This window comes from Ruditapes philippinarum, unplaced genomic scaffold (assembly GCF_026571515.1).
Source record: "Ruditapes philippinarum isolate M1 unplaced genomic scaffold, ASM2657151v2 ctg3368_1_1_1_1, whole genome shotgun sequence".
Taxonomy (NCBI): Eukaryota; Metazoa; Mollusca; class Bivalvia; order Venerida; family Veneridae; genus Ruditapes; species Ruditapes philippinarum.
This window is the reverse complement of record NW_026854526.1, coordinates 315,597-339,524: the sequence shown is the minus strand read 5'-3', so window position 1 is coordinate 339,524 and position 23,928 is coordinate 315,597. Positions and strand designations below refer to the sequence as shown.

Below are 23,928 nucleotides of genomic sequence, written 5' to 3'. Positions count from 1 at the left end.
ACGTATGACTCAACTAAGGGAGATAATTCATGCAGATAGGCTGAAGACATTCACAACACCACCATCAGTAACATATTACCAGATTAAACATCCACTAACAGGCTTTATTGATGAATAAAAAAAAAAACTTCTAAGACAAGAAAGTTTTTATTTTTTATATAAAAAAAAGATGTTTGACAAATATAAGAACAACATGATTATTTTAAACCACAAAGAAAAAAAAGAAAAGAAAAAACACAACTTTTATATTTTGTGTAATTTAACAGTAAAACAGACATATAACTTTATAAATAGCAAGGCCATCTACATAGAGAGGACAAAAAAAAAAATGTTTAAAACAATTTTTTTTTTAAAAAACACCTTTCTTTTCTTCTATAGCTCACGACTAGGTTTTTACATTATTTACAAACTTAAAAAAAGAAAGCAGAATTAAATTTGAATTTATCATGTATATCAATATATGCTGGAAAAAAAAGTTCCCTTATCCCATCAGTTTAAACTATTAAGCTGCCTTTCCTATAAGCAAAAAAGACCCTATTGACCAGACCGTTGTCATAGCAACAAATATCTGTTGCTTAGTAACACTTCTGTAAAAACAGATCTGGTTTTCATGTATCAATACAAAGGGAAACAACTCTCTCTACATGATCCGACTTTAACCCATCCACTCATCCGACATTTATCCATATAAAAAGTTTAAATGTGTACACGAAATAATACATGAATAAATCAATGGTATGGGACCACAAAAAGCTCTACATTGGAAAATCTGGCGATGCGATGCATTTTCCAACTTGGTTAGATACACAAATAAAGTGACAATAATACAATACATAATAGTTATTTTCAACACCCAATAACTGTTTATATAGTTTTCTTTATTCACAAATTTTCCGATTTTAGAAGTTTTTTTCAGTCCATTGTTGATTCTCATATATTCCACTCCGATTCCATTTTCAGTCGTAAACAATGCCTTTAATGATTATGAATAGTTTATAAATACACACTAAGACTTTGACGATTTTAATGGTCTGAGTAACAAAACCAGTGTTTCATTTTTCCGGTATATTATGACACAATGAAAATTCCTTTAACTAATTAAAAATTGTCCTAAAATTAATTTAATAAATGTTTATTTCTTTTTAAAAGTTAGAAATCCTTTCTTCTTTGCGGAATCTTTTGGTTCATCTGTTCTGGCAGGCATGGTCTGTGATCGGGTAGGGGCAGCGCCGCCTTTTGAAGCTGTGCTGTTTATTACTCCCATCCACCGATCCATTTCAGACTGAAAATTAAAGCAATGAAAAACTTGTATAATATACAATGAGACACCCCCAGAAGAAAAAAAGTTTACAAATTTAATACATATGAGCCACGCCATGACAAAATCAACATAATGGTTTTGCGACCAGCATGGATCCAGACCAGCCTGCACATCCGCGCGATCAGGATCCATGCTGTTCGCTATCACTTTCTCTACTTGTTATAGAGTATGTAAGTGAACAGCATGGATCCTGATCAGAAGGCGCGGATGCACAGGCTGGTCTGGATCAATGCTGATCGCAAACCCATTATGTTGGTTTCGTCATGGCGCGGCTCAATTATATCAACCTTTTATCATCATACTAAAATGTCAGCCTACAGCTCGGCCATCACAAACACATCAAAATATTAATATCTACAGATTATCCTGTATCTTGCAGGAAACAAGTACCTACACTAAATGATAAATTTTAATTAATTTTAATTTCTGTTAACATTGGAATATCAAAATTTAGTTTTACAAATTATTACAGTGAAATGACCAAATTATGTCACATTGTGCCAAGATATAGCATATTTTTTATTGATTTTTTTATATTTTCTATAAAAGATTGTGATCTTGTCTAATGTCAGTATTCATATTCACCTGATCTTTGGCCATGAAGAGATATTCCCCTCCACTAGCAAGTCGAAGTCTGAACACATTGGGTCTCTTGTTGTAGTCTACGGCAGGCTCGCACTCGGCACCATTAAGATCCATTGCTGTCTCATGGTGAATGAGTGAACTTGGATCCTGAAAAACAAACAACTCAATAATGTAAATATATGGTCATGGAAAAACTTCTGTACATTATTGAATCATGTAGTTGATGATCACAAAATTATTCAAGCAAAATTTACATTCTATATGCTAAATGAAATTCTGCTTTCCTCTTTCTGAAAAAATTTCATCTTTCTTTTTTCTGGACCCTTTCCATTATTCTTAAAGTATAACAGTATTTGCATCATTCTTACTTCCTTTAATAATGAACTTACATTATTCTTACATCCGGACTGCATTAACATGGTTCTTATCACCATAAAAGTATTGCATTATTTGTAAAGTCTTCATGAATTAGCACATTTTTTACAACCTTAATGCATTTATAAGCATTATTCTTATAGCCTTAATGTTTTGGCATTATCTGTAGTCTTAATGAATTACCATTATTTTTTAACCTTGATGCATTTTTCAGCATTATTCTTCTAACCTTAATGTTTTGGCATTTTTCTTATAGCCTTAATGCATTCTTTTTATTTTCTTGCAGCCTAAATGTATTTATACATAAATTTAATTTAATCTAAAGCCTCAGTACACATTATTTTCTTTAATTTCATAATATAATGTACAATATTCTAGCAATTTTCCAGCCTACTTAATGTATTATTACTCTGAAGTATAACATAAAACATTTTCTTAACCAATGTCAAGGCTGACCTTAATACAATTAAATGTTAGTGCATGAGGAAAAGAACAGCTCCTTTAAAAGATGTAACAAAAAGTGTACCTGTTTAGCATGTTTCTGGTCCTTGTAACACGAGAGTGCAGGTCCATGCACAACCACATATACTTTGTCCCAGGATCTGAAAATATCATAAATATTCATACATCAACTGGTCATCAAAGTTTTAATGAAATAATGGAAACCATATTAGAACATGCATTCATTTATCTTTATGTAAGTCTCTGAAAATGTACACAATATATATGTAGTCAAAAAGATTAATGCCCGACTAGAAAATGCTGTCTCGTTACCATATAGCTGGGTGTTAAAATATAACCAGTACAGTGTATTTTATTAATTCATATATTTTGGGGAAGGGGGGTGGGGGTAAAAGTTAACAAGACTTACCTGTTGCTAGCTTTCTTCATGGGTCCTTCCATCTCATGTTTCCTGCTCAGGTTGCCTTCCTCATGTACCGTACTAGGACCAGCTGCCGGAGATTCTGTAACCATAGCAACAACCAATCAAAAACACTGTACAACCATGTGTATCCAAGTCAAACAGTAAGTGGTTCATTGCCACACAGTTGTAACATATTTGAACTTATAAGTGAACAAAGTATGCCAAGCCAATGTGACAATAAACATCCTTCTGATCTTAGTTTAGAATAAAAGAGCTTATATAAATATGTAACTATCATCATGCAAAGTCCAATGACTTCAATTCAAGATGTTAAGTAGTCAAGACGTTATGATATATGAAACATTCTCTTTGCTGCAGATTTAAAATCATCTTTTTCTTCAATTATCTATGTACTTTATGAAATTATTCATGCACTGAAAATGATAAGAAGAACTAGAAATAAACTATGCATCATAATGCATCCAAAGTGCAAAGTTAGAAAATAGACAACATCAAGTGCAAGTTTTAAATTGTTAAATTAATAAACTGTGAAAGTTACAACATCAAAAACATGCAAAATTGAAATAAACTGCATAAATTTTATCAATAGTTTAACAAAATAATAATAAAATAAATAAATTTTGAAATTTCATCTTCTTAAATCACTCTTGTTACACATACTCCTAGGAGTGGAGGCGTCCCCTCGGGCCATTGGGTCTGAAGGGTCCCTATGGCGGGAAGTACGGGGCGACGACCTTCGGCCTGACTTTGGTGAACCCCTAACATCTGATTTTGAACCTTTTCTTGAAGATGAATCAGGGGTCACATCTGTCCTTGACCCTGACCTTCGGGAGGATTTAGGGGTCACCTCGTCTTTTCTCTCGCGCGGTGAAGTAGGCGGGGGTTCTGAAGAAACTACAGTAGTAGCACCTGTACCACAGAAAAGTAAAAGCATGCAAAACTGAACTTAAAAGATGACTACATTCACTGTTACTATAGCAACCATGGATGAGGATGAACTAATGGGATGATACCAACACCAAAGTTACCAACACCAGAAAATATATGCAGAAGCAAAATCTACTTGTGTAAAATCACTTTTCATGTAACATGTATTATATTTCATAATAAATTTCGAAGCAATGATGAAATCTTCTTATTATTTATTCCCTGTGGTCAAAATTTTTAATAATTTTAAAAAATTTGGCTAGTAAAGTGGAATTTCATTGGCAAGGAATACATCGACTTTTAATATTGAGTAGTGATTTTACACAAATTTATGTTTCCCAAATCTTGTTGCAGCCATTTTGAAATCAATGGTTTGAATTCAATGTTCAACAACATCAAGATTTCAGAAACATGCAGGCAAAAACCACCCAATATACACTGTTTGATTTTCTTTCTCTTTTTTAGTGGATATTACTCCCCCCTCCCACCCCCATCTTTAATTTAAGCACGCCATATTGTTCACAAAAGAAACTGTCTTATGTCATGCTTGGGGGCAATTTAATGAATACTTCAATCAGCAAATTATCATAAAGGGTCTCTCAATTTAAAAGTCATGATTGGTATAGATAAATCAAACAGTACTTATATGTTGGTAAAACAACAATAATAGTGCTACAATAACACCACCACTACCACAACAGAAAAGATGCAGCATGTTTAAATCCATGTTTTGAAACAGACCCGCTACAAAATAAATCTCTCCTCAACTCCTATACAATCTATTTGATCCCATAAACATAACATAATATATAAACACCTGTCTCATGCATTTTGTTACTGCTACCAAACTAGATTACTAGAATTTCAATAGCTCTCATTTTATGTGACCTTACAAAATTTACATTGTACTCTTTGTAGTTATAGAAATTTATTATTCAAAGTATTTAAGAAAATGTTTTTGTGTGTGTTTTATGGTGGATATGTGTTAAGCTTCTTTTCGTAGTTTGATGTATGTCAAAATAGTTTTGATACAAACAACGAAGGAGCACAAACTGGTACTTTTCAATTATCAATCTAGTTTAGAAGCAGTAATCAGGCCTCGACACTAACTTTTTTAGCAGGTGGTATGCCGGACCACTAGATTTGAAAGTTAGGTGGTCCTTCCAGAAGTGAGGTGGTCAGTTATCATTATTATATCATTTAACTGCAAATGTACAAAAAAATGTTTAAACTTTATGACAAAGATGTATTATTAACCTTTAAAGAGAACAGATATTTTTAGATATATATTTTTCGTCTAATCAGAAAAGGGAGAGCAAGTCAGTAGGTATTTTATCGTAGAGTTATTTGTTTATTTGTTTTTATCTCAGTCAAAAATACACAGCAGAGCTCTTATTTATGTTAACTTTTATATTAATGTGATTTCTCCCTCAACTCAAGTTAGGGAATATATAGTGAAGCCATTTAAATGTGTCTGTAATTTTCTTACTGTTATTCAAATATCCATTGCTGATACGTGGTATGTCTTATAATCATGATTATAAATAACATAGCATCTTTTATAGATTAACATTTTTAATGGAACTAATAAATTATCTTATTCTTGTCTTTGAAAACAAGGAAATATCTAAATTATTAAAATAATGACAACGTTATTATTTACTATAACTTATCTTATTTTTCTCACATATTTATATTTTCTCACATATTTATAATACATAATTTTACCTCCCTGTTGCTTGTTATTTGATATTCATTTTTGACATTAGGTATTTTTAACCTTTTAAAATAACTTTAACTCTAGAAGAAACAGATCTCTTATCGTTAAACAGTTAAAATAAAGATAAATAGCATAGAATTACTAGATGTATTTTTTCCAGTTCCTTTCGTTTGCTGCCGTTATTCAAATATCTGAAATTTAAGTTTATCCAATATCATATAATTACCATCATCGGATACTCCCGGTTGATTAATATGTAACATAACATAAAATGTTAATGGTTCCGCCGTGGTAATCAGACAATGCATAATTACTAGCACCATTTGAATGAATTTGTACCTAAATTTACATCACAAATTCTTAACTCTTTTAACTTGCATAAACAAAATTTTAGCGACTTAAAATGAAAGTTATTGATGACTTAAGAACTTCTGTAACTAATCAGAGATTAATGAACCATAAAAATGTACATCGGACATAGATTAATGATTTTAAACAAAAGTATATAACATGTTTTTGACCAAATCGCCATTCTCCCACATAAGCCTTGTATCAACCAGAAAATTCAAGTGGTCCGACGGACCAGTGGGTTTTAAAATTAGGTGGTCCTTGCCAAAACCAAGTGGTCTCAGACCAACGGACCACCGCTAATGTCGAGGCCTGGTAATCCTGTAAAAACCTAAGAGATCTTTTCTTGTACCATCTCATACCCAACCAATATAAAAAAAAAGTTTCTAAGATATAATATTAAATTTTGGTTATCAAAAATTTGACAGTTATTCACCTTTTTCCTCTCGACGTATTAGCCTAGCTGACGGATGGCCCCGAGCTGGTGATTCTAGGTAGCATTATAATAAAGTATAGTTTATATACTCATACTGGTTATACTTTCATTATGCAGATTGATAAATAAAACTGTTTTATGCACAAAATGCTGATGTTATGAACTGATAAATTTAATGCCTTCACCTGATTTTGACAGCACATTCAGTATTATTCAATATATCATGTATAATTAATTTTTTAGCCCCATTGTCATTGAATAAAACTTTAGATTGAAAAACTTCATTGTTATAAAAATTTGTAGTTTCCCCTTTTTAAAAGTAAGAATAAATTACATGTACTTATCTTTGAAAATAAAACATCTTTTACGACATTATTTTGAGTACAGAGATTTTTTTTGTGTGTAAAATATATTATCAATATTTTGTGTATAAATTATACTATTATAGTCAATGATTTATTATACAGACTTTTTTTGTTAAATCAAGTTATGAAAATATTGGTTTAAAGATGAGATTTTGTTATGACACAAAATCATGATAAATGTTATCAAATTAACATAATCTTATTTGCTGAATCAAGTGAAGACAAAAAATATCAGATGATAAAGATGAAAAAAATGTTTTTCATTCAAAAATACAGTAACAGTGTCTCATTCAACATAAATAAAATATTAATATATTTTCATATAAATAAATAAATGAAAACAATATTTGTATATTAAATCAAACAGTGCAAAATTATATTGGTTATGTTAGAGAGTGTGTATTAAAAAACATCACTTTATTTTCAAATATCATTTATTTTGTTATCAACTTGTATATTTATTACAGAAATTTAATATTTATGAAGAAAAAAATTGATAATACATGAAATTTATTAATCATTTTCTAAAAAGCAGTTTTTAGAAATATTAGAAGAGCTTTATTGTTTTTAACACAGCAATCTGCTTAATTTACTAGCCATGTATCACTGCAACATCATTTGAGTGAAAAAAAACCAAGCCATGTATACAAAACACCCAAATTATTTAAAATCCCAGTGTTTGAGTAATAAGGTTGAAAACAAATGGCAATTATTAACAAAATGTTTAAGTAAAAAAAATTCTTAATTTTTAATAAAGTAAAATAAAACTTAACTAGTTTTGCCAGGTAAGAAAATTTTAAGCTAGTTTATCCACATAGGTTAAACTGTAAACTTTTGTTAATCAGTACTTATTGCTTAGGCATAAAGCATAAAAAAGCTGTTAGGTCAAGGCTGGTATTTCTAGTCAGAGTCGTTTCGTGTTCTGCCTAATTTGTTCAACTGACTATTTGTATAACAGATTTTTCCTCTAATGACTTTGAATACTAGACTTTTGCCGTTTTATATGAATAATTTATAATTATGAATAAAAAATTCGCCTTGTTTAGACTTAGAATACTGGACTTGTGCAGAGTTTATTTTAAATGTTGGACTTGCTCTGATTTGAATTGAAATAAAAGTTTCGCCCTGGTTAGACCAACATTGATGAACGGATTTGCCCTGCTTTGAATAAGAAACTGGCTATTTCTAGTTTCAGGTATTTCAACATTATAGTACTGAGATTGAGCAAGCTGGCCTGGATATATACTGGTGGCTTTTGCAAGGCATTATCATTGCTAGTTAACTCAACAGTGGGGAAATGATGAAGTTATAGTTTGACGCTACCTAATTAGGAAAATTAAAACAACTTCAACAGCTCCAAAGGAGTGACCTGGGACCGATTGCAGCTGTTTCAAAACATTTAATCCTATCTTATAAGCATGTAACTTGGTTTTTCATGTACTTATCACAGGGGCTTGTAATGCTTATCCAGACATATGCACCATTTAAATAAATGGTTAAATAAATGCTACTGAAGACGGTTATACAAAACAGACTGCCATGAATTTTCAAATTTAGGCATTCTAATTCGACGAAAAAGTAGGACAAGGACTTAGCTGCTGTTAGATAAAGTTTCAGCGTGTAAAACATTACTGATTATATAATATTCTAGCAGATACTATAGCACTTTTGAACCCTTTTAGAAGTTATATGATATACCTTCTACTATCTGAGGATCAGGCTGTTTTATTGGTTCAGAAAGAACGGGCGGCACTGAGCGAGGCTCTAATCATATAATAATAAAATCAAATAAAATATTGGTAAGAATTGCAAAATAAAATCAAAATGACATGAAAATGAAACTTAAAAAGAAAAAAATAAAGGTGTTTTTAAAAGATAGAAGAAATTGATCGAGAAAATGTTATCAGAAATATGATTTTAAACAGTAACAAAATATTAAATAAGGATTAAATCTTTTAAACCACATGCTATGAAAGGTCGGACAAATTAAATGATTGTAAACCAAAACATAATAAGCATAAGGTGAAAATACAAGCCTTTTTATAAGACAAAGTTGTTTGGTTAAAACTTAAAAATAAAGACTAGCAAAACAAAATGAAAGAGAAATGCTGGTATTCCAGTGGCCCAATAAACAGAAAATGTGTGAGGTCGCAAAAAAAAAAATGGTTAGCGCAAAATGACATCTTACCAAGTTCTACATCCCAGACGGTGGGAGTGGATACTGTCGTATCTAAATATAGTCAGAGTGTTGGTTAGTGACCAGAAATATTTATGCAACATTTACAAAAACCCAAATACAACATCACATGAAATCAGAAACAAAGAAGAAAAAAAAAACCGTCTCAAGACATTACAAAAAAAATAAAAAATCAACGTTCATTCCCAGAATGATGTTTGTGTTACGATGTATAAAATCATGTTTGTTTAGAAAAAAAATTAAACACATATATGTATGAAAAAACTAAAAAACTTGCGTTAAGATTAAAATAAAAGTTTGTTTTATTTTGTTCTGGATTATCAATGTCATTCACATGCTGCTATAAAGACAGCTGGAGGAATCTACGACTATATAGAATATCTACTAGAGATAGAGACAGATATGTGTATATATGTGACTAGTAGAGACTACCGAGATGAACAACATTACTGTGATGAAAAACTGCAGGTTAAATAGTCATTAAATGTTGATAAAATGAAATAGTCCTTTAGAAATAAACCCATCTAAAGTTTTTTCATAATTTGTATGACTTACAAAAAATTATTTTTTTTAAATACTTTCTTTTCTTTAAAAAAACAAAACAAATATGATATCAATCATTCTCAATAAAAATATACATTTACTTTAAAAGTTTGATTGTAAAATGATAATTGTATATGTAAAAGCAGTCTTTCATTCCAACTATAAAATATAGAGTAAGAAAAAAATCACCGTATTAGAATTTTACAACATTACTAAAACGTTAGAACAACAATTTATTACTATCGTAAACGGACAACATCTACTAAATCTATAAGGTATCAATCTGATAGAGGAACTATCTGATGATGATAGGCGGTAATTACCTGACTGTATTAGGGCTTCAGCCTCTTTCTGGGCCTCCGCTACAATGGGCTCCTCCTCTTGCTTTTGTTCTTCTGGGCTTGCGGGTACTTCGGGTTCAGGTTCTGGGGTTGGGCTGTTGGTAAGAAAAGGGTGTAAAGAATTTACAATTCTCAGAAAACGCACTTCATAATTACATGTATCAAAATGTAAATTTAACAAATTGGCAGAGATAAAAAGGCCTCATGTAAAACAAGATATGTTTGTAAAACATGTATGCCCCCTATCGGAAGCCAATTAGTCATGTGATCAGGTTATTATGCATGACTTCTGACCCAGTGAACAAACAATTAATAAGGGTTATCTAGTATCTACTGGTCATGACTAGTCACAAGGTAATAATTATTGTGACCCCATAAGTTTAGTGCAGCAATTTAAGTTATTACAAATCTTACAAAAAAATATATGCATAAATTTTATAAATCATGTAGGCCTCATTAATGACAGCCAAGTTGTTAAATTACATAAGACCTTCAAATGTGTATACCAAAAGCATTTTTAGTTTAATATAAAAATATCAACCAAGGCAACTTGAGTTGTTGAGTTATTGGTCAGAAACCATCATTAAGTACAAGGTCAATTTGACATTGACCCCTTGACCCCAAAATCAATAGGGGTCATCTACTGGTCATGACCAATCATCATACCAAGTTTGAAGTTTCTAGGCCTAAGCGTTGATAGTTATTGATTGGAAACCGTTTTCACTTACAAGGTCAATGTGACCTTTGACCCCAAAAACAATAGGGGTCATCTGCTGGTCATGACCAATCATCATACCAAGTTTGAAGTTTCAAGGCCTAAGCATTCTCAAGTTATTGATCGGAAACCGTTTTCACCTACAAGGTCAATGTGACCTTGACCTTTGACCCCAAAAACAATAGGGGTCATCTGCTGGTCATGACCAATCACCATACCAAGTTTGAAGTTCCTAGGCCTAAGCGTTCTTTAGTTATTGATCAGAAACCGTTTTTACCTACAAGGTCCATGTGACCTTGACCTTTGACCCCAAAATCAATAGGGGTCATCTACTGGTCATGACCAATCACCATACCAAGTTTGAAGTTCCTAGGCCTAGGCGTTCTTTAGTTATCACTCGGAAACCATTTGGTCTACGGACCGACAAATGCAAAGCAATATACCCCCTCTTCTTTGAAGTGGGGGCATAATAATAATTCAAGTAGCAAAGAATGTGAACATTTTCATTCCTATACATCTGACTGTCATTAAATTATAATCCTATCTATACAAGTAGAACAAACTTAAGGCAGACACATTAAAATACTATCAAATTATTCAAGCAATGTGACAATAAATCATTCAATAATAAAGGCTTCTCTTAGTTTGTGTGTTTGTGTTTTATGTCACACCAACACAGTATAGGTCATATGGCAACTTTACAGCTTTACTGGTGGAGGAAGACCTTCCATTCATTATTTCAGGCATGAACGAGGCAAGACACATTAAAATACAGTCAAATTAATCAACCAACATGATTAATATCAAAATAATTCAATAACAAAGACTTCTCTTACAGACTTCAATAAAGATAAATGTAACGCAGAATATGTCTAAAACATTTTATTTAGAAAGAAACACAAGACTTACGGTTCCTCTGGGGGTAAGAATTCAGCTATTAAACGCTGTAATTTTTCTTCCTTTGCTCTTAACACATCTTCTGGGCTTTCCTCTTCCGCCTTCTTTCTTTCCTTCATCTCAAACTGTAAACATAGTTAGTTTGTTTTGTTTTAAGCTGATCTTACCATATTTTTTTCTAACTTTCCTGGATAACTAACCAGTTAATTGCCGATTTCTCCACAACTGACCAACTATAATCCTTCACGATTTCTGAATTTTATGCGAGTGACAATTGACCATTAGACTCAATTGTCATGGAAAATTTTCACCTTCCTTAAGGATTAAACCAGGGACTCCTAGATTACAAATTCAATGCCCTACCTATCAATTCAGAGCTAAGTCTGAGGACTTCATAGAAATGAAAATTAATATTCATGACTTTCACATAAAAACTCCTACCTGTACGTTTTTGCTTTCTACAATAATGAATTTCAGCATTTCTCATCCGCTATTTTGACTTTCAAACTATTCAAGCTTTAAATTTGTAAGTGATTAATGCTTACATTAACAAAATAACTCCAACTAAAACAATCCATCATTAAGTCTGGAGCATAAAAATTCTTGAATCCCTATTAGCATCAAAAAGTTAGTAGGAAGTTTGTACTTACCGTTGTTAATTTTTCTAGTGCAGCAAATCTTTCTTCTTGTGTGGCTGCAGATTTTTCAAATGCTTCGTGTTTCTTCAACAAGTTTTCTACAGCATCTAATGTGTCCTGTAAATATGACAACACAATATTTGTAACCTTCGTAACCAAGCAACATATTGGCTAAAATAAGGAGGCTTGAAACTCTTCATACACTTTTTTATGATTAAATTTTATGACTGAATTTAATGATTACTTCTTTTAAAGTACTAAAAATCACATTCTATGAAGGTTATTTGCAGTGCTCTAAAAGTCAGTTCTGATCAAATAGATCATGTGTGCTAGTTCTTGTGTTAAAGTAGATCAAGGATAGGTTAAACACTTTGGAATAAAAATTTTAATCAAATTTAATACAAAATTGAAAAGTTACCCCTAATTCTTGGTTCATTAGGTATGGTTCTTGTGCTATCAACCAGGCTTCTGCCACAGCAGCATCCCTAGCAAACTGGTATACTTCTAATACTGTAAATATAAACATAGAGAAATGTTAGGAAAAATTTCCATGTACACCTTTATCGACTTTTTTCATTTAATTGAAAATAACAAAATAAATCACTATCTGAAACAGAACAATGCAATGACTAAAACAAAATTGCTTCTGTCTTGGAAATTAATATACATAAGTCATTCCTTCATTTATTGTACAAATAATGTGTCATAACATAAATGAAATGTGGAATCTATTAAAGAAGTTATCATTGTTACACATGAAACTGACAGCAGTGAGAAACACTTGATTCAATATCTGTTACCTACATCATTCAGCAATATACGTCCCTAACATACAATCTATTTTCTATACTTATTTCTACTATAATCAAAGGTAAGTGTAAAGTATGACTTACTTAATTGTAAATATTCCCATCTTGTTTCCCATTGATCTACCATACCCTGTCGTTTCTTTGTTACATCTATTAATTTTTCTCTAACCTGAAATCATAACACAATCATCATATGGAGAAAATGTATTGAACAGGTACAGAAATACAATTATGACATGAATTAAGTTATAAATGAATTAAGTTATAAACTGATCACAAATTCTTTAAGTTTATTTTATGTTTTTATAGAGACTTATTTTTGATTTAATCAGTAGCAAAACCATTTTTCATGTATCCCCTCCTTCACCACTCCAGAACATTACTCATTGACAATACAATAATATTTAACCATTGTAAGGCATAAACCACAGACGTTGATACTGAACTACACCACTACTCTCCACTTCCGGTACTAATGGACTGTTCCAGGTTTAGTCAATTATACAAAATCAGCAGGATTAAGGTTAAGCTCAAAGAAAGGAGAATACAGTTATCACAGTATCAGATTGGCAAGAAAAAGGCACTTGAGCCGCGCCATGACAAAACCAACATAATGCATTTGCGACCAGCATGGATCCAGACCAGCCTGCGCGGATACCTCTGATCAGGATCCATGCTGTTTGCTTACAAGCCCTTTTACAAGTAGAGAAACTGATAGCAGACAGCATGGATCCTGATCAGATGGCGCGGATGGGCAGGCTGGTCTGGATACATGCTGGTCGCAAATGCACTAAGTTTGGTTTGCCATGACGTGGCTCAATTTCAACATCTTCAGCAGTGTACATACCTCATCAGATCTATAATGTTTTCTATCAAGTAAATCTTTGCCAAGGTTTATGCAGATAGTGAAATTCTCTTCTCTTGCATCAACCTCTGCCTTCAAACTCTGATGGTTGTTCATTAATAGCTCAACACCAGACACATCTCTGTAAAAGCCAAGATATATTGTGAAAACTTCACACACAGGAGGTCTTCTCAATCGTTTCTTAAAGCAATTTTAATTAGAACTATTAAACATGTTTTTAAGCATTCTTATAGCTTTATTAACACTTTTAAAGCATTCTTACTGTAAAATATAAAACTTATATATCATAACAGTAAGTAAACTAATGATGTAAGGATAAAAATGTTAATTTCTGAGTTACAATATACTAGAAAAGACAAAAACAGTTTTATTTATATAAGTATATCTCTCTGAAAACCTAATTACCAGTGCATTTAAAGACAGGCAATCTTTTAAGATCTATCAAGAAAAGACCACCAATTAAACCACACATCAGAATACTATGTATCTAACACAAACAGCAAATTCTGAGATAGAGGGAATGTAAACTTATTTATTTAAATTTTTCATAAAAAAAGATGAAATAATAAAGAAACAAGATTGTACCTCGGCTTTTCTTGTGTGTTCATCTGTCGTATGATATCATCCATCCAGAGTAGTAGATCTCTGACCATGTTAAAGAATCTGTAAAGGTCACTAGCGTTAGCAAGTTTCATTCTTCGTGTTTCAACCATCTTGTGTAGGTTTCTCCATGCGTCCAGCACTTCTTGCTCCTGATCGTGGATCTCCCGTGCCTTGTCGCCAGCGTAACCACATTGTAACCGAGCAGACTCCTCTTGTATTGCTTGAACCTGTGAAATTAAAATAAACTGATATGCTGGGAACTGGATCCTTATCATTAAATACTACTCATTTTAACTTTATTGTTTTCAAAGTAACAGCGAGACTGTTCAGGTAACTTTCAAGCTTTCACCAGTAAATGAAAATTCTTGGTTTACCTTCTTGCATTATTTCAGTCATGACTGGATAATATAGGTGAAAAACTTGTTTTACACTAAATTCAATGACCCTAGTTAGTTGCTAATCAAAGCACAGTAAAATTTACAAACAAAAAAAGATCATTTTAAGGAAGAGGAGGCAACATACCTGTGAGTCAAGAGTGACCAGATCTTGTTCAAAGTTGGCATGTTTTCTTTGTAAGGCAGCCACACTTTGTGCATCTCTGCCAAGCTCTTCTGGGATATAATTTTGCTTTTCCTGCAATGTAAGATTAACTTTATAGAAGGTCATACCTAATTATCTTAACATAGTTATCACAAAAACTACAATGTTGGGATAAAAAAGTAAAACAGCATAAAATGTTTGTGTCATATACATATTTCACTGAAACTTATTACTATACTAGAGCTTATATATCATCTCTAGGTTAATAATATCATCTTACGCCAAATGAATATTCAGTTTTATATACACAATAATATTCATCTTACACCAAATATATTTTCAATTATGTTTAGTAACCATACAAAAATAAAGGAATACTTACATATATGATTTCTAGAGTTTCTTTACAATCGCTGAAGAACTTGTGACGTTCCCAAGAAGCCTGTAGTTCTTGTTGTCTAGTCTCAATCAACTCAAGAAGGTCCTCCCATCGTTCATTCAGCGTGTCTTTCCATTCAGCGATCGTGGCAGAGTCGGAGTGCTCTAGGGCTATCAGATTATCACAAGTCTGATTGGCTGCTGCCACTCGCTCGGTTCCTATCGATATTGTGTCTCGCGAAAATTCTTGGAATCTTTCCTTAAGTAACTGTAAAATAAACAAAAAGTTAATCTGTCATACAGTGTTAAGAAAGAATGAATTGTTGATAATAAGTAGCCTTTTATTTTAATACTTGTATTATACTTTTCAATGTTCAAGTAATATCAAACCAGATTACTAAAGACTTTATTTGTAAACTTATAATTCTATGCTGTCGAATGTTTTGTATAAAAATAATAACTAATCTACTAAAACAAAATTCTGTTTAATAAGGACAACAAAATAATTATTTCATAAAAGTAAAACTGAACACCTGTAAACACTGAACTCCAGTAAACACTTACAGTAACTTTCATAAAAGTGGAAATGAATGCATGTAAACACAGACCTCCGATAAACACTTACAATAACTGTTCTAATTTAGTTTAATAAAGAAAACAAAATTTTTTTTTCATAAAATTAAAACACCTATAAACACTTACAGTAACATGTTCGAAATCATGTCCAAGTTCATGTGAGCTGGCTACAATTTCCCTCTCTGCGATCCATTGCATGAGATCCTCGATCTCGTGACTCAGCATGTACAGTTTGAGAACCTCTTCCAGTTTGCTGCGACGCTCCTGGGCGAGATCCTTCAAACCTGCGTACAATTTGTCAACCTGTGACTGTCTTACTGCAATCTGATCACTGAAAATATTGTAAACATATATGAATTAAAAATAAGTTACATTATTAAATATGTTCATGTATATTCAATACTACACAATATACTCATAATGCAATAACAGTCTTTTAAATACTAGAACAGTACTGACTTGGACTGACATAAACTTTTTAGCAATGTTTAAAGGTGAAAGTTGTATTATAAAAACTTTTTTGAAATTTGTTCTTTTCATTGATATCTTTTCACAGCGAATTAAGTCTGAAATTCTTGACTTCAGGAATAATCCTAAAACTTTCATCAATGTATAATACCTTCTGTTTGTGATGATTTTTAAAGTTTATTATTTAATGCATGCACATTCTCATTTCATTTGTATTGATTTACTAGCTTTTATTGGCAGAATTTACAAAATATATTACAAGGATATAGAGGATATTGAATGAGTGTAAGTTCAATACTAAATTTATTGAACAAGTTGTTATGGCGAGCATAATTTATTTCATTCAATGAATTCAATTAAATCCATTAATGAACCTACACAAATATAATATTCTATTTATCACATACCCAAAGTAAAGACTGTTTAAAGTGAAAAAGAAACATTTTTTTCATCAACACTAATAGTATAAAGCTAACATTTAGCACGTCTTTACACTATGCTTGTATACATCAAATGATGTCGTCACGTCAAAATATATGCACAGTCGTGCAATACCAGAGTTGCAAAAGTGGCACCAGTATGTGATAAAAAACTATTCATCCAGGTTACTGAAATCAAATTTGAACTAAGTTTACAACTTTTTTTTACCAAACTGTAACAGTTACTTACCTCTCTGGATGATCTTGGTTAATAAGAGCTCTACTCTGTTCTCCCAGCTGTCTTACAACATTAGCATAGTCCTCTACTACATATTCAAGTGCCTGGTGTTTCTTCATCATGTTCTGGGCTCCGATCTCATCCTTAGCTCTCTCCTCGCCCATCATGTACAACTCTTGTTCACTCATCCATGCCTCTGCCTCCGACGCATCATAATAGTACTGTAATAGATAAGTGATTTACTTGTAAAAGTTATTCTCTCTTTTTTTTTATTCATTTCTTTCTTAGTTTTTAAGTCACAACAACCCAGTAAATGCCATTGCTGCATTTCAGCCTTATTGGTTGAGGCAGAACCCCAGGTGTCCATCTGTGCATTATTTTTGGCACAAGTAGACTAAAGACTAGAACCATAACATTCTGTTATACAGTTTGATCATGTACATGAATTGCCAGTGATTAAAATCTCTTTTAAATATTCATCTTGATATGTTTTGTGGTCAAGATTTCCACTTTATATGGGTAGTCATATGTAATTCAAGGACTTTCCCAGCCTGTATTGCAAAAATGAAACTACAAGTCATAAAGACTCATAACTTGGCATGAAAATGTGTTGAGGTAAAATGACTACACTGATAATACAGTCATTTTGAACCAAAACTTTGTTAAGGCAGTGTTTCAGAAATTATAGTATCCATATACAAATGTTAATACCTATAGATTATCTTAGAAGGTATTGTGGACAATATGCTTGGGGCAAAAAGTCTATACACTTATTTTATGTAAACTGTTACATCAAAAGCTTGCTCACATTCAATTTTCTGATATTTAAATACATAAAACCCATTACACTTTGTATATTCAAACATGAGGTATAATAATCACGATAAACCAACATTTACGAGACCAGAATAAAAGAACAAACCTGTTGGGCAGTGTCTGAGAGTTGTAATCTTTCTTTCCTCTGTTCGAGGGCATCTTTCAATGCCTGCCACCTGTTGATAAGATCATCAATCAGGGCCCTGAACTCTTCCGACTGTGGATGACCCTCGCTGATCAGGTTCTCACCAGTCTCAACAAGGGAGCTAATCCTTGGTTCATGGTTGTCTATTTCCGTCTGTAAAGACTGTAACACAAAATAGGATCGGTTTTATTTCCAGTCTACATGATCTTACAAAACTATAAAGAAATTAAATCAAAATATCACCAAAAGTGAATCATGCAAAAGTAAAACAACAAGAGGGCCATGATGGCCCTGAGGTCGCTCACCTGTATATAGCCCCCCCCCCCCCCCCCCCCCCCCCCCCCCCCCCCCCGGCCAATTTTTACCCAAGGGCTTTTATTTGTTTATTTGAACAGACTTGGTAGACACCCATAAGAAGATGTTTCATGCTAAACATCTAAGTTCTAGCTCATTGGGTTTTTTAAAAGAAGATTTTTAAAGTTTTTACTATACACATATAGTTAAAAACAATGACACCCCTGGGGCAGGGGCCAGTTTTGACCCCCCAGGCTTTTATTTGAACAAACTTTGTAGATATTTACTTAAAGATGTCTCATGCTTAATATCTAAACTCTAGCTATTTGGGTTTTTTTAAAAAAGATTTTTAAGTTTTTGCTATACACATATAAAGAAAATCAATGACCCCCCCCCCCCGGGCGGGGCCAGTTTTGACCCCAGGGCTTTTATTTGAACATACTTGGTAGACACCCATTAGAACATGTTTCATGCTAAATATCTTAGCTCTAGCTCTTTGAGTTCTTTAAAAGAAGATTTTTTTAAAGTTTTTACTATATGCATATAGGGAAAATCAATGACCCCCTGGGGCGGGGCCAATTTTGACCCCAGGGCTTTTATTTGAACAAACTTGGTAGACACTCATTAGAAGATGTTTCATGTTAAATATCTTAGCTCTAGCTCTTTGGGTTCTTTAAAAGAAGATTTTTTTTAAGTTTTTACTATATGCATATAGGGAAAATCTTTGACCCCCTGGGGCGGGGTCAATTTTGACCCCAGGGCTTTTATTTGAACAAACTTGGTAGACATTCACTAGAAGACGTTTCATGCCAAATATCTAAGCTCTAGCTCTTATGGTTCTTTAAAAGAAGATTTTTTAAGTTTTTACTATATGCATATAGGGAAAATCAATGACCCCCCGGGGCGGGGCCAATTTTGACCCCAGGGCTTTTATTTGAACAAACTTGGTAGACACTCACTAGAAGATGTTTCATGCTTAATATCTTAGCTCTAGCTCTTTGGGTTCTTTAAAAGAAGATTTTTTAAGTTTTTACTATATGCATATAGGGAAAATCAATGACCCCCTGGGGCGGGGCCAATTTTGACCCCAGGGCTTTTATTTCAACAAACTTGGTAGACATTCACTAGAAGATGTTTCATGCCAAATATCTTAGCTCTAGCTCTTATGGTTCTTTAAAAGAAGATTTTTTAAGTTTTTACTATATGCATATAGGGAAAATCAATGACCCCCCGGGGCGGGGCCAATTTTGACCCCAGGGCTTTTATTTGAACAAACTTGGTAGACACTCACTAGAAGATGTTTCATGCCAAATATCTTAGCTCTAGCTCTTTGGGTTCTTTAAAAGAAGATTTTTTAAGTTTTTACTATATGCATATAGGGAAAATCAATGACCCCCCCTGGGGCGGGGCCAATTTTGACCCCAGGGCTTTTATTTGAACAAACTTGGTAGACACTCACTAGAAGATGTTTCATGCCAAATATCTAAGCTCTAGCTCTTAGGGTTGTTTAAAAGAAGATATTTAAAGATTTTTCTTTCGGTTGCCATGGCAACCAGAGTTCTGCATGGAATTAAATTCTTTGAACAATTTTTAAAGGTGACCACCAAAGGAACATTCCTGTGAAGTTTGGATGAAATTGGCTCAGTGGTTTATGAGGAGATGTCATTTAAAGCAAAAGTTTACGGACGGACGACGGACGGACGGACGGACGGACGGACGCCGGACGAAAAGCGATCACAAAAGCTCACCCTGTCACTTTGTGACAGGTGAGCTAAAAAGTCAACATGCTCAAAACATGCACTCTTATTTTTTAGTACAAACTCTTTTCTTTATATATAAAAGAAAAATAAAAACAAATAAAAATAGTCAAAATAATATTGGAAGACAGAGCGGTACATCTAATGAATATTTTCAATTATAAAGACTAATGTTACTCGTAATTTATTTCAAATATTTTCATCATTTTCTGATAAAATTTTGTCAACACTGTATAAATATTGACCAAAAGATTATCCCTTACCATGCATGCTGTATTGCATTATAAATCTACATCAAGTCATAATAATTGCTTCACCAATTTACATTTCTTTTGTATATTTAACATAGCATATATTATATATACATGTAATACTTTATTCTAGAGCTATAAGGTAAAAGGGTAATGGCTTTATTTGTAAATTAGTTTCTCTATTCTATAACTTAGTACCACCTTTAAAATAAATCTCACATATATATTGTAAACAGGCACCTGTTATTAAAAGCCTTGAAAAAAGCCGGATGAAGTGTTAATTGTCTCTGACCTTTATATCTATATACAATTAAATATTATGGTACTTTCCCACTATATTTATTTTTGTATGTTTTTGTTATACTAGTATTCGATATATAGTTTGCAATAGTACTGCATGGGTAGTTAGTGCAAGGCATGAATGCTGCTGATGATGATAACGATGATGATGATAATGCTGATGATGATAATAAAGATAATGATAATGAAGATGATGATAATAAAGATGATGATAATGATGATGATAATGTTTATTAATGATGATGATGCTAATAATGATGATGGTAAAGATAATGATGACAATGATGATGATGACAATGATGACAGTGATGGTAATGATAATGATGATAAGAGTGATGATGATAATGATGATTATGAGGATTAAAACAATGATTATTTACATTAATAAAAAGTTTCAATCATTGGCAAAAATTGTAGAAGGAAAACTTCCCTTGGATAACATTTAAATAACGTTGAGTGAAACCTTTAGTTTTAAATGCATGTGTATGGTATAAATGTGTCTTCTACCCTTCTGTACAGAAAGCATAATTTCACTTCACATTAAAACAGACAAACCTTTCCAAAAGCTCCCTTTTGTCTCATCAAACACAACAAAACAGAACTGATAAAACACTAGACAGACTGCATGATAAACTTGTACAATGAAATGAAATCATTTGGTTGTATGATACATGGAAATGATTTGCCTGGGTGATGGAAGAAATGGTTGGGTGATTAAATGAAATGGTTTGCCTGGATGATGTAAAGAAAAGGTTTGCCTGGATGATGTAAAGAAAAGGTTTGCCTTGATGACAAATAGTTTGCCTGGATGAGGGAAAAAAATGTCTGGATGGTGGAAAGAAATAGTGTACCTGGGTAATGGAAAGAAATGGTTTGATTGAAATGGTTAGCCTGGTAGATTGAAAGAAATACTTTGCCTGAGTGATGGAAAGAAATAGTTTGTCTGCATGGGTATTGGAAAAAAAATGTTTGCCTGGGTGATGGAAAGGAATGATTGCCTGGGTAATGGAAAGAAATAGTTTGCCTGAGTGATGGAAAGGAAGAAATTGGTTTGCCTGGGTGATGAAAAGGAAGGGAATGGTTTGCCTTGGTGATGAAAAGAAATGGATTTGCCTGGGTGGGATTGCCTGGGTGATGGAAAGAAAGGAAATGGTTTGCCTGGGTGACGGAAAGAAATGGTTTGACAGTATGATAAAAAGAAATGGTTTGATTATATGATAGAAAATGGTTAAAATTTATGATGGAAAGAAATAATCTGATTTTACCATAAACAGATATGGTTGACTGTATCATTAAAAGAAATGGTCAGACAGTTTGATAAAAGAACTGGTTTGATTTTACGATGGAATGAAATGTCTTGACAATATGACTGAACAAAAATGGTTTGGGATGAGGATGACTTGTTAGCTCTGGTAATAGTCCTGTACATAAAGAGTGTGAGAATAATAATAGCTGATAAAGTCAAGACTGCTGACACTGCAATATACAATACCTGTATTTGATTCTAGAACAAACAGTTACATAATCTCTTATTAACAGTTAATTAAAACGAACTAAAACACTCTGGATGCATAGACAAATATAATATTCTGAATTTTTACAAATCTCTTGCATTTTGAATTTCTTAAATATAAACAAAGAAAAATATCAAGCAATAAAAAGAAATAAATATATTCAACATGCACATTTCTAGTTCTTCGGAAGCAAAAATAAGAACTTTTTTTTACACAATTTACAAATGTTATACTAATCAGTTTGCTCTTATATATTAATCTGCAATTTCCCTAGTTTCTTTTTAAATAATGATAAAATTAAAAGAGGGGATATATCAGTAGATAAAAATTGTACCTTTGTTCATTAAATCATTGAGCTATCAGGAAATAAGAAATATACACCTTTGACAAAACAAGAAATAAAGTATCTGCTAAACTTATTAAATTATACTGAATCTATTGCAAAATAAATTACTAAAATTTGTTTACAACATTAAATTTCATATTTAATATCATAACAATAACAACTTCCACACCAACCTGGTTCTTTTTCTCCAGCAGTTGTACAGTGAGGAGACTATTTCCAAAGTCTTTAGATGTTGCTTGTGGCATCTTCTCCTCAATCCACAACTTCTCATCTTCCACATCACGAACAAACTGGTGGATAAATTTCACCTTCTCTAATTGTTCACGTCTCTTCACCAACGGTTCTTGGATCTTAGCAAACCTATGAACAAGGAAAAATAACTCTAGATATACAAAGCATTATTCAGTTGCATAATTGATTTAGGTCTAATATGCAGGTTTAGTTGGTGAAAAACTGTTCAAAATCCATCTTTAGAAATTTTAAATTATTATTCCTTTTAAGCATTCCTTTTTCAATGAAGCTAAGATTTGTTACAAAACTAACAACACAAAGTAAAATAAATTCTGAGTATTAAACTAACAATGTGGAGCCTGGTCAGACAGCACCAATGTTCAGGCCGGCCTGATTTTACTGGTGGCAAATGCTAATCATTTTCCATTTAGTTTATAAAAATTTATTTCTGTTTGCTTGCATTGGAAGCTTTAAGCTTATTGAACACTCTCAAATCTGTTCACCAAACAGTACCAAGCAAAGAATGTAAAGTTTCTTGCTTAAGGAAACACACCTTGCCCCTGACAGGGTCATACATGTGAACCCTACCGATTTGGGCGGTAGACTACCGATTTTGGCCAACTAAGACCCCCCTACCGCTCGGGGTTTACAAACTACCGATATTTCACTTCAAAAGCAATAAAAATTATACAACACAAGCGTTTCGGGTAAACATTTATTGACTGGTTTACCGATATCGATTCGTTTTATAATTGCTGATAACAGTAATTAGGCACATGCGAGTGAGACTAAAATCTGGTGAGTACCGTTTATTGTTAAACAAATACACTGTCAATTAATGCCAATTATGTTATTTTGAATGAAAATTGTCATGGGGATTAACACTCATCCACGACAGGTGTCTACAAAATGTAATATTCTGTAAGGCTATGATTTACATTTTATTGGAAGGATCAATTTAAACTGTTTTAAATTATGAAATGATGAATAATATATTAGGTATGATAATTGATATTTTTTTCTGTTTCAGGGATCAGAATATACCATGGAAGCAATGCATTGGGTATGGGTCTGACAACGCTAG

The 23,928-nt window shown here is 32.6% G+C and overlaps 1 protein-coding gene across 18 annotated transcripts in view; it reads right to left on the bottom strand.

The window, feature by feature from the left end:
* Positions 1-134: 134 nt before the first annotated feature.
* Positions 135-23,928, bottom strand: part of LOC132740372 (spectrin beta chain-like) — an 85,828-nt gene continuing 62,034 nt past the window's right edge. For 4 of the 18 annotated variants that reach the window (XM_060728254.1, XM_060728256.1, XM_060728255.1 and 1 more), the window contains 21 exons: positions 22,787-22,973; positions 18,113-18,313; positions 17,203-17,411; positions 16,192-16,396; positions 15,494-15,757; positions 15,094-15,204; positions 14,554-14,798; positions 13,951-14,089; positions 13,188-13,272; positions 12,713-12,804; positions 12,307-12,411; positions 11,669-11,781; positions 10,027-10,139; positions 9,152-9,193; positions 8,662-8,727; positions 6,599-6,652; positions 3,828-4,076; positions 3,153-3,246; positions 2,808-2,883; positions 1,907-2,053; positions 135-1,282 (listed from right to left, as the gene is read on the bottom strand). In XM_060728254.1, the coding sequence (XP_060584237.1) occupies positions 1,133-1,282; positions 1,907-2,053; positions 2,808-2,883; positions 3,153-3,246; positions 3,828-4,076; positions 6,599-6,652; positions 8,662-8,727; positions 9,152-9,193; positions 10,027-10,139; positions 11,669-11,781; positions 12,307-12,411; positions 12,713-12,804; positions 13,188-13,272; positions 13,951-14,089; positions 14,554-14,798; positions 15,094-15,204; positions 15,494-15,757; positions 16,192-16,396; positions 17,203-17,411; positions 18,113-18,313; positions 22,787-22,973 (2,947 nt within the window). In that variant the 3' untranslated portion in view covers positions 135-1,132. The remainder of the gene's footprint in view (positions 1,283-1,906; positions 2,054-2,807; positions 2,884-3,152; positions 3,247-3,827; positions 4,077-6,598; positions 6,653-8,661; positions 8,728-9,151; positions 9,194-10,026; positions 10,140-11,668; positions 11,782-12,306; positions 12,412-12,712; positions 12,805-13,187; positions 13,273-13,950; positions 14,090-14,553; positions 14,799-15,093; positions 15,205-15,493; positions 15,758-16,191; positions 16,397-17,202; positions 17,412-18,112; positions 18,314-22,786; positions 22,974-23,928) is intronic. The other 14 variants (XM_060728266.1, XM_060728259.1, XM_060728260.1 and 11 more) reach the window with 14 other exon arrangements.